General features: G+C 28.2%; 1 protein-coding gene across 1 annotated transcript in view; it reads left to right on the top strand.

Moving 5' to 3' along the window:
• The window catches only part of TBC1D23 (TBC1 domain family member 23), a 56561-nt gene that overhangs the window by 20440 nt on the left and 23450 nt on the right, over positions 1-12671 (top strand). Inside the window, exons 6-7 of the mRNA XM_075368781.1 lie at positions 3870-4088; positions 7699-7912. Of these exons, the coding sequence (XP_075224896.1) occupies positions 3870-4088; positions 7699-7912 (433 nt within the window). The remainder of the gene's footprint in view (positions 1-3869; positions 4089-7698; positions 7913-12671) is intronic.

Raw genomic sequence — 12671 nt, 5'->3', positions numbered from 1 at the left:
AATAAAAAATTTAATTAAAAGTCAAAATTAAAATTAATAATGAAAATAAAATTAAAATCCATATAGACTAGCTAGTTACGTAACTGTACAAAGTTGAAATATTATGAATTATCATTGTCTAAAGAAGTGCTGCTATCTACAGCAGCTTTTATCATTGTGTCATCCTCATATTCTGTATAGCATAACTCACTGCCAGCTGAAATGATAATAAATTTAAAACTTCACGCAACTACATACATAAAAAATGAGGTTTTAAACCGGATGTTTCTATTTTTGCGTAGTATAGGGTTAATGCAAAAAAATTAACATAACATAAAAATTTAATTACTTTAGTCCTATGTATTGTTTTTGTTATCCGAGTAGCGAACCTTTTACACTCCCTATCGGAATTTTTTTTTTTATATATATATATATTCATTTTTTTTTCATGTTTTATAAATTCGTCTGTGATATTAGTTGTAAGATTTTTGTGATATTAGTTGTAAGACTTTAAACATAATAGTTTTAAGTTTTATTTATTTTTAATATGTTAGTTTTAAGTTACATGTTAGTGTTTTTGTTATCCGAGAATGGGCCTTTTACACCCATTCCGGATTTTGTTTCCTGTGATAGTAGTTTTAAGTTTTAATTGTATCTAACAACTTTAATTACTTTTATTTATTTATTTTCCGGGCGATGATAACGTTCAACCGTTTTTCACCCCCAAAAAAAAAAAAAATAAAAAAAAAATAAAAAATGTTACCAACTGCTACAATCAACTATGTCCTCAATCAAATCATCAGCATCAAAAACGATCTGTTGATTAATCATTTCATACTTTTGTTTTTTTTTCTTTTCGAATAGCCCATTTAGAGGGCACGCTTAATCAACTATTTAGCCCATGCTTCTTTCACTTTTCTAGAGTGGTGTTCTTTGTCTTCTTGAGTCCATTTTCTCCCTCTTCTACAAGTGAGTTTTTTCCTCTCCTGAAACTCTAATTCTTGTATTGTTTTTCTGAATGTTGCTCTGTCTTTTAAAATGTCTGAGTCTATTGAATTGTTTACTAAGTCATTGTCTATTTCTTTAAGCCAGGTTATCATGCTTTTGTTTATATTTATAACTATAATATTTTTCAACTATACCCACCCATTCTTTTACTGTTGTTACAAATTTCCAAAATTTCTAAATTATTTTTATAATCAGTAATATACAACAACAAATCAGCCTACACAACAACAAATGGTTCGTCATATTAGATACACCTCTCTTTCCATTTCTGTAAGCATTGTAATGTTCCAAAAATCTCTTTTTAAAGGATTTGTTAGTTTTTCCAATGTAAATTTTATTACATTCATTACATTTAATTATATATATATATATATATATATATTCTACTTAAATTCTCTCTATTACTTTTGCTATTATTATTAATTATGTATTTTATAATGTTTGGTTTGTAAAGTTTTTTACATGTATCATAAACATCAGTAATTTTTTCTCTTATTTTATTTGTATAACTATTTTAAGAAAAAATTATTATTAATGTCTGTTATTTTCTTGTTGAAATTGTGTAAAACTATCATGGTACTTAATTCTCTGCTTTCTGTATTTCTTTTTATAACATCAAAACCATTAAATACTGTTATTTGCTTTATTACATCCATTTCTTTTTTAAGTTTGTTGTGATTGTTCCTTGTTTAATGTAAAGCTCTAAAATTCAGATTTTTGTATGTACCAATTTTTTGTGACCATGGGTGATTAGAATTTACATGTATTGTAATGCCATTCATCATGGGTTTTCTATAAACTGATGTTTCTATACTTAACTTATACGTTACTTTCATTTTTTCAATCTCAGTACCTAAAAAATTTATTTTTCTGTTCTGTATTTCACATATAAATTTTAAAATTATAATTATTAAGTTTATTCAAAATTATCAATTGTTCATTATTTATAACCATATTATATATAACCAAAATATCATTTACTTATCTCATCCATAATAGCACTTAAGCACACTCAATATACCACGAACTGTAATATCTTAGAAATATTGTATAAAAGTTTGTGACATAATGGCAGAAATAGGTGAACCCATAGGTTAACCCTTTGTGAATAACACTTGTTTTCATATTGGAAATAATTTTGGAGACAAATATTCCTCACATTGATGATCAAAGCATTTGTATACTCCTGTGTTTCCTTCAAATTGTCTTTTATTACCTCTATTTTCTTATCAACCAGTATACTGGGGTATATTTTGGTGATATCATAACTTACCATTTTAGTGTTAGAATTAGCGTTAATACAATTTAACTTATTTACTACTTCATAACCAATCTTAACACCATACTTATGCTCAAGATTCATTTTTATTCTAAGAATTTTAGCTATGAAATATGCAGATGTTGTCTTGAAATTTATTAACGGTCTTATAGGAATATTGATATTATTAACTTCAGTAAACCAGTAAGTTTGTAGGGGGGGGGGGGGGAGTGTACATATGGATATAATCTTGAGTGATAACTTAATTTATTATCATAATTAAATATTGTGTTCTCATTTTTGTGAGAATTGAATTAACTACAACATTTTTTGGCTGTGGCATCTAACTTCCATATTTGATATATTTAGGATAATATTAAAATGTTTTCAAAGTTGAATAGAAAGTTTTATAATGAAAGTTGAAAGAAAAAATGAATAACACCATTGAAAACTCAAAAAAATTATGAAAATAACAGTAAAAAATCTTTGAATAATATATATTTTATATTGTAATATTTGTTTACGTACAATATTTGTCACAATAAAAACTGATCTTTGAAATTGTAACTTGGAAAAAATTAAATTTTGTATCATATTAATGCTTTCATATTTTCTGCCAAATGGTTAAGACTTTCAATTTATTTGAAGAAAACCTGTAGAAATAACATCAAATCACACAAATACTTATTTTTTCGCCTGTTTTTATAATTTCAGAATTACATAATGGTAAGGATAATATCAAAAAAATTGACAACACAGTTGTAAGACTTTCCCGTCACGCAGCTTTTTTCTGATGCATGGGTTATGCACACCTACACACACACAACATAATTTAAAATACTTATTTTATATAAATATAATATTTTTTGTTCATTTAATTCAATGATTTTAACTAAAGTGCGCATGCATATCGTATTTAATTTGTGCAGGTGTGGCGGTACTAGCAGCTACTTTAAATACTTTTTTACACCTTAAATATTATTCATTTATTTAATTGTACTGCTCACCTGTGACGTTACAATATAGCAGACTACTACAGCAGCTATAAGTCAGTGCTACACTAGTGCTCCTTGTGGTGAGATTGTACTAATGATGCAGAGTACCCACTTAGCCACTTGTTTATTTAGAGCACTTTTTTATTTAGAACATTTAGAGTGATTTTGCAAAACATTTTTTGGAAATATTATTTTTTAATTGTTAAAAAATGTGCCTAAGAAAAATAAGACCTTATTAGACAAAATCTCCAGGTACTGAGGGTGACCTTGCTCTACAGCCGCACCCTCTTTACCTTTTAAGTTGAAAATTTAATGACGTCAATGCCCAACATATAGAAATAATCTGACCAAGTGTGGTCAAAATCATTTGAGTAGTTCTGAAGGTATAATATAATTTAGAGGGCGACATGAACATACAGTAAGCACATACATATGAACATCGGAAAAATTTCGATCTGGTTTTTTGGGTTCCTTAGGTGTCAAAACATAAAGATCAGGTGAAAATCACCTTAAAACTGTTGGTAATTTCTATTTTATATTTACTTAATGTATATATTTTTTTTTGTAGGAATTAGTTGCTTTTATGAACACTATTTATTTTTTTCAAATTCTTGTGTTTTCTTTCACAGGAAATGAAGGACAGCTTTTTCAGTAGGAATTCAACAGATTTTAAATTAAGTTTATCACAAGCTTTATGTTTACCAGTCTCTGCAAGTGAACTTATAGAAAATATTGCTTTAGAAGATGGACCTAGTGATTCTGTTAGATTCTTTTTAGTTGATTGTAGACCCGCAGATCAATATAACGCTGGACATTTACCGACTGCTTTTCATCTTGACTGTAATTTGGTCTGTATTTATTTTGTTTTTTTACTTTTCATAAAAATTAGAATTTTGTATGTTTGTATTGATATTCTTATACATCTGAGTATCATCTGAAAGAAATCTAATAAGACTACTTTTAATATAGAAAAAGTTTTTTTAAATATTAATAAAGATAATGTTTTTCAATGACAATTTTGTTGTCCAAAAGAGTCACATAGAAGATGAACACAATATGTGACTCTTAATCTTAATTAATATGTGACTGATAATTTTTTTAGCTTGAAATCAAACCTAAGAATTTAATTCATCCATTTTTTTTTTTTAATCTCTGGTTTAATTTTTTTAACTTTAATAGTGACATACTAAAAAAGTTTATATTATATATTTCTCCTGATTCAAAAATGGAATAAAATATGACTAATCTTTATTTTATATTAATCTTCTATATCAATCAGAATGTCTGTGTCTATGTTTATTTGTATGTTTGAAATTATGTTCACTTAAAAGTCATGAACTGTTGAAGTAATCTTTTACCATTGTTTTTATTTATCTTTGGGAATGATTTTTGGAATAAATTATCCATTAAATTAAATTACTCCATTATTGGGTGAGAAATCTAACTTGAATTATATATAGTTATTGTTTATATAATAATATTTTGAGTTTGTAAGTAAATCTAGTTCTGTTAAGAAATTCCTATACTGTTCCTAATAGTGAATCTCTGTGAAAAGCTAGATTTTATTTATTTATATATTTTTTTCATTTATAAAAATCTAGTAAACTCTTCTCGATAGATCAGCAATTTAATGTGAAATTTTATTGTGCCGTGGTTTTTATAAATAGGTAAGGAATGTTATCTTTTTTTCTGAGAGCACTATCTATCCATAAATAATTATTGCTAAGATGTGGCTTTGTTTATTTCAATTTCTGCACATTATCTTGATTTGTGTTTGTATTGTTATGTTTACAGGGTTATGTATGTACAATATAATATGTTTTAACGAAGAATGAAGTTATTTTTGTTAGAAAACAATTTACATAGTTAAAATAGTTATAACTTGTCTGATATTTCTGTTCTTGAAATATTTTCCAGCGGCCTCCCCCCCCCCCACACCCGTCTTTATGATAATTAGATCATTAGCACTTATTTACTTTGGATATTCTTTAAAATAAAAAAAAAAGAAGTTGGACAAAATTTAAACATACTCTTCTATTAGTAAAATATTTTTTTCTAACCTGAAGTTACACTTTTCTAAAAAATTTTAAGAAATGAAAGCTAACTTAAACTTTTATTGTGTATTACTTACACAGAAACCTTTTTGAAGTTCCAAATGGAGGTTCCTCATCTTGCAGAATAGTTTATTTAATAGTTTAATAGTGAGTATTATTTAGTAAAAGATTCAGGAGTTAAGTGGTAAAGTTAACAGAATTTGAAACAATTTTTCTAAGAAGTATTTTTGGATTTTTGCATGAATTTCCTCTCTGGATAATACAAACAATTTGGTACCTAGAGGAAACCACTGAGTTCAGGTTCTTTGTAATAACTTAATTATGTAAAATTGTCTGTGTTAAATTTATATATTTTTAAAAAATGTAGCTGGTTAGTGTACATTCGCTGCCCTTCCCATCTGGTCGGGGGGGCTTCGCCCCTGGATCTCCACTGTGTTTGTTATTCTCATGACTGTGAGAGTAATACTGATAAATAAAATTAAAACATGATGCTCTGAAAAATCCCCTCACACCCCCTTTGATTTATTTTGAAAACTGTCATTTGGTGCAGGGTGCCAATTAGTGTCATCAGGTAATTTTTGGTCTTCTATTAGAATATTACATTTGTTTTGTTTGATTTTTTATTAGTGTCTCACGCACACAAACTGAGTTTTTTTTTAATAACATGAATTGAAATCCACCAAAGTTCAAATAAAAAGGAAGAACACTCACCTAACTGCAGCGATTTCGGAGATTTATACCACCATCACCAGGCAAATTTTAAAAATACATAGAGTGTATCACTAAGTTCTCCTGGAACTTTCATAATGTATTCTACTTGTGAAATTAATGGAAAAAGTTCATATAAATGTTTGTCCTTAAAATGCTTCATTTACAAGTTACGGCTAGTGAAAGATTTTGCTTGGATTAAAGTTACCCCAGATAAATGAGGTCATACTGACATTTTTTAGGATGTTAATTAAGGAGCATATTAGTAATTTCATTGTTTTTATGGTTTTTGACCAGAAAAGTTGATTAAGATAGGTCCCAGAATGCAGTAGTTTTTGAGAAATCTGGGGTGAAAACAAATTAATTGGGGTAAAAACCCTGGTTTTTATGTTTGACTTACAAAAACTTTGTTAAATAGGCAAAAAACTCATAAATCCTTTAAACAAAACTAATAGAGAATTTAATTCTGAACAAAATGGTGTAAGATAAGTTGAATAAAACTAAGAAAAGTTAGAAAAATTTTGGTGATGTGAAAAATCTGTAAAAACAAAATTTACTGTTAACTGCTAACAAATTAAAAAAAAATTGGAAATTACACAATTGTAAAATAAAAGTAAATACTTAAAAATTACTTACAAAATATTTTTTTTTATTTATGACAGAAATATAATAAATTATTTGAAAAATTATTATTTCAAGGTTGGCAATAAAATAACAACACCTGATCAACAATTAGCAAAACTGAAATAGTGTTTAAATCATTCTATAAGGTTCATTAAGTATATTGGGTACTGTGAACTGTGTTGTCATTAGTTAAGTTTTCTGTGAATGTTTGTTTGAATGTGATCAGTTCAAACAAAAAATGGCCGTTGAAGTAATGCCATATTTATTTAATACATAGGAATTTGCTGATATGGTATTTATTTTGGGTGTTTGAAATGGTAATGCAACAGCTTCTGCAGTAGAATATAAAATAAGTTTTCTGAATCGCAGGATTCCAGATACCAAAACAATTAGTGCAACTTTTCGCAATCTTTGGGAATCAGAAATTAACTTCCTCTATCTGGCTAATGACTGCCAAAACTTTCCCGATACAGTCAGGAACTTTAACCGATCATGAAAGAATGGCCTCAAAGATTTAAGAGGAAGCTTCCTCTTAAAGGTTTGATATTCGAAGGGGAAATTTGTTAACAGTTTCTGGAAACTGGTGAGAAACTCTGTGTAAGTTGTTACCCAGAGTAAATGCATAATGAACAGAAGGCTCCAGAATAGTCTATATTCACTAATAAGACTGGAGGAAGGTTAATAGTAATTAATGCCTAATCAGATTTTGAAAGAGAATTGAACCATCATCCCCAAACCTTTTTCTATATATTTACTTTTTATTCAATTGTGTACTAGATTTAGCCAAATTGAGAATTGTAACTAAATGTAGTTGAATTACACTACAAAAATGTCTTTAGTTAATAAGTCATAAATAACAATGAGAATTTCTTAAATTAATCTTTTCAGTTTTTGTTGGCATGAAGTGAAGTGTTTATTTTTACAGCAAGCAACTAGTTTAATTCAACATTTTTTACAAAAAAAAAAAATAATTATATCATTAAAAATAAATTATTTTATTTTGTTTAATTTTTTGTGATAATTATCAACCAGTTCTCATTTGTTGTTTTTATTTTGCATTGTTTGCTTATAGATGCTACAAGAACCAGTTGCATTTTCAACAGCAGTTCAAGGTTTATTATCTGCTCAAAGACAGGCTTTAGCTGCTGGAAGTAATGCCGGTGGAGAACATTTATGTTTTCTTGGTTGTGGTGACTTAGATGATGATCAGTACACGCATATGGTAGTGGCATCATTTTTACAAAAACATACACAGTACGTTAGCCTTCTTACTGGAGGCTATCAAGGTAATTTTAATTAATTTTGGTGCTTCATAATTTACTTTTTTTATATTTATAAAAATATTTCAAGTTAAAACTTAATACATTTCAAAATATGAAATTTTCATAATTGAGTATTTTTTAAGCAGTTGTCTAAAATTTTGTTTAGATTTTGCTCAAATCTTTTGATCCCAGAGTATTTTTTCAGTGTGCATCCTTAATTATCTATTTCTTCATATTTTTGTTTCTTAAATGTTGTAGTCTTCATGTACAGTTTTTTCTTTGATACGTCTTACTAAGTAATGTCTATTTAAAAAAAAAAAAAAAATGGTAAACAATCCTGGTCTGATGTAGTCCTTGAATGAGGTGTTTATTTTATCTCATCTTTCTTGATCCCTGCATAATTACAGGAATTGAATGGGCGGTCACTGTGGCTCCATTTTTCTTTATAATACTTACGGTAGTCTTTGGAGCCACTAAATTCTAAGCAGGGATTGATGATGTGTTAACTTCCTGAGAATTTGTCCTCATAAGTGTTTCCTCTTAGTATAGTTGCATTCATAAAAACTAAACTACTGACTGAGATGTCAAGGCCTCTTGACTCTTAAATCTGTCTAATCTTAATAGAATGATATACGAACCACAGATTATTCATTATAATTCACCAACTTAGTTTTTTTTTGATAATATTATAAAACTTTCTTTTTTCAATTCATTTGTTAATGTTTCAGTACCATTATAATTGCTTCACTCCACAGAAGTATTGATCTTTTAATTAATGAAATCATTTTTTGTAATTAATTTTTTTTTTCCACCATTTTTTTAATTTTTTTTTTTTTAAATTTGTATTCCACCAGTTGCAGAACTCCAAGCGAAACAGACCATCTCCTGGGTGTAGATGTTATGATAAGGTTGCTGATGTTATGTTTTTGTGTTGATGTTTGTGATAGGGTTTCCTGGCTGTTATGCTAATTGTTGTTATGGTAAAAAGTTATGCTAATTGTTTCGGGATCTGGAATCCTGCCATTCATGAAATGTATTTTATATTCTGCTGCAGCAGCTGTAACACTACCATTACAAACACCCAAAATGATTACTATATCAGCATAATCCTCTGTTGTAAATAAGTATGGTTTTGCTTCAATGTCCAACTAATCACATTCAAATTAAAATTCACAGAAATCCTTCGCTAACAACAGCACAGATCACAGTATCCAATATACTTAATATACCTTAAAGAATGGTTTAATCACTAATACAGTATTTTGCATTGTTGATCAGCTGTTATTTTATCGCCAACTTTGAAATAATAATTTTTTTCAAATAATTTATTGTATTTCTGTCATTAATAAAAAAATGATTATCTAGTAATTTTTATTTATTTATTTTTTTTACAATAGTTGTGTAATTTCCAGTTTTTTTAACTTTTTAACAGTAAACTCTGTTTTTATAGATTTTTCACTTCACCAAAAAATGATTTGGTTTTTGTTTACATTAAATAATTACTTTCAGACAAATGTAGTAGTGTACTGTTTCTAAATAGAATTTGAATTTTTCTAACCTTTATTTGTTTTATTCAACTTATCTTACACTATTTTGTAGAAAATTAAATTCTCTACAAGTTTTATTTAAAAGTTTTATTTGTTTATTACCCATTTAACAAAGTTATGGTATGTCAAACATAAAAAACCGGGGTTTTTACTCCAATTTATTGGTTGTCAAATTTACTTATTTCTTAAAGACTATTTCAGATGTGGTTCTGGGACCTATTTTATTCAATTTTCAGATCAAAAACCGTAAGAAATCACTAATTTTACCCCTTAATTAACTTCCTAAAAATTTCAGTTTGACCTCATTTTTACCAGGTTAGCTGAAATCAAAGTGATATCTTTCAGTAGCCATAACTCACAAATGAAGCATTTTTATGTTTTATGTGTTTATATTAACTTTTTCCATTATTTTCACATGTAGAATAGGTTATGAGATCGAAGTTCTGGGAGAACTTCGTGATACCCCTATATATATAGCATGTTTATAAAAACTATTTCAAGAATTTGGAGGATGGTCCCCCACATCAAAATAAAGAAAAAATTTATATCACTATATAAACGCTGGAAACATTTAGTTTACCAGCCCTCTGTCATTTTGTATTCTTAAAATAAAAATTTATTTCTCAAGAATGGTTTATAATATCAAGCCTAACAGTATCTCTTATACTGCTAGGGTACCTAGAGGTTTACTTGCATAAAAATAATGAACCTGATCTCTTTATCCATTTTTAAATCGCAGCCATGTAAATTTTTTAATTAATATCTTTTACAACCGCTGGTTTATTTAAATTCTTTTATCTTACAAGAAATGTTAAGCATTTTATGACAAAGAAAATGACACCTTATTTATTCATGTCTGATTAAAAGAATAAAAAATTATGGCAAAAACTCTTGAAATTAGTCACTCTAGATTATAAATCCAGTTTTCATTTCCTCCTGAATAAAATTAAGTAACGCAACACGATCTCAACTGGAATAATTTTATTACAGTTATCATGTAAAAAATTATAATAATTTAATAATATGGAAAATATTACAATAAAATATTATTGAAATCATTAAAATATTATTACAATAAAAAGTATTAATAATGAAAAATAATTTGCATTACATGTTTTTGTCCAGTGAACAAACATTGGCTGAACTAACTTTTGTTTTTTCAATTAAAATTTATTTAACAATAAATTATTGTATCAAATAATAAAACATTAATAAAAGAAACTACAGTAGCTGTTTAAAGTGCCGGCTCTTATTCAAAATACATGCATCTAGCTGTTTTTTTCATTGACTATCAAACTCTTTCAAAGATGCCAGGTGTCTGACAAATCCTCTCAATCCTATTTAGAATTCTTGTAAGTAATTTTTCTATGGTAACCGCAGGTGTGTTGTATGCAAATGTCTTTAAGTGGCCCCATAAGAAAAAGTCAAAGAGGATTGAGATTAGGAAACCTTGTGGGCCGTGCTACTGGGTCTCTTTGACCAACCCATCTAGATAAATTTAAACTTATAATCTGTAATGGTCCTATCCAGCATTTTTTTTGGTGTGATTAGTGGCAAATCTTAGAGAAAAGTAGAAGATGAACCATCAAGAAATGTAAATATCTTTCACCATTGAGCATTTCAGTTGAAAAACAGACAAATAAGTGGTCATCCTAAATACCAGCTTATATGTGACTTACAGAAACGTGATACTGAAAAAACATGATAACAGGAATAAAATTATTTCACTTGAGATTTTGTTAACTTAATTAATTTTATTCAGGATTAAATGAAAGTGGTTTTTTAATCTGGAATTATTCACTTGAAGAGTTTTTGCCATAACTTTGTTATTTATCAATGAAAATGAATAAATAAGGTGTCATCTTCTTTGCCATAAAACAATATTTTTTGTTAACATAACCATTTAAATAAACCAGTAGTTACAAAGATATTAAAATTAAAACATTTACATGGTCTCCATTTTGAAATTGATCGAGAGATGAGGTTCATTATTTTTGTACAAGTAAGTTTCTAGTTATCCTATCAGTTACAAAATTTCAGTTCAATACAATTACCCAACCATACCTGAGAAATAAATTTTTATATTAAAAATATAAAATTGTGAATAGCTGGTAAACAAAATTTTTGGATATATGTTGATGAAATTTTTTTCCTTATTTTGGTGTGGGGACTATCCCCTAAATTCTTTTGATGATCTTATAAAAATCCTGTATATACTGGGTGGCTGAAAAGTAACTTACACTCCCCTCTAACCTTTTTTTATAATTGAGGTAACTAGATGTGGTTTGCGGCATTCTTCCTTATACCAAGGGGCTACTTCAGTGGATGTATATTTCACTCTAATTTATTTTGAGCGTGGACGGGAGGGGCAACTCAAAACTTTCAAATAGGATCAATGGTCATTTGATGTTTTATTTTAAAGAGCTCAATGAGATGGAAAAACAGATACAAGTAGAACCAAATTCTGAACGTCTAATCCAAAATAGTGGCAAAAAATATGCTAAACCTATTGTTGTATGCCTCACTTTTAATTTTTTTATTATTTTAGGTATCCCAATTCCCTCATTGGGGAGTGGCTTCTTCGATAGGAGAGGCTAACTCAGTAAGTAACATTTAGAGTATTCGGCCATCTGGAAAGACAGGGGACAGGGGCAGCTCAAAGATTTTAAATGGGACATATGGTCATGTGATACTTTGTTTTAAAGGTCTTTACTAGACAAGCGAAATGGTATCAAAAAATTAAATTCTGACTATTCAAACCAAAGTGGCGACTAAAAATGACATTACATTAATTAAAAAGAATTTGCCTTGAAGAATTTTAGTTAATTTAAGTAAATAACAGTTCGCAATTTAATTACTTTTTCATGTGTAATTAATTCTATCTTTTATTTTAAAAAAGGCCCATAATTTCATGAATTAAAAATACTGTCTAATTAAATTATTTCAGTTGCTTGAAAGCTTGAAAGCTTCTTTCACATTCTGAAAAGTTGCAAGTGAAATCTTCATACAGGCTTCTCTATGTGTTCCCTTAATTCTTCAAGAAAAGCTGGCTGCGAGCTATAAACAGTTGGTTTTAAATGCTCCCACTGGGAGCATTTTAAATGTTGGAAGAAATCTCCCACTGGATTCAAATCAGGTGACCTGGCTGACTATTTAATATTACCACTCGGTTTGTCCAATGATATAGAAACTGCCAGTTTACATTGTGAGAGTGCAGAGGAGCACCGTATAATTGG

Source organism: Lycorma delicatula, chromosome 6 (genome assembly GCF_047948215.1).
Source record: "Lycorma delicatula isolate Av1 chromosome 6, ASM4794821v1, whole genome shotgun sequence".
NCBI lineage: Eukaryota > Metazoa > Arthropoda > Insecta > Hemiptera > Fulgoridae > Lycorma > Lycorma delicatula.
Note: the sequence above shows the minus strand (reverse complement) of the source record. Positions and strands in the feature narration are given on the sequence as shown.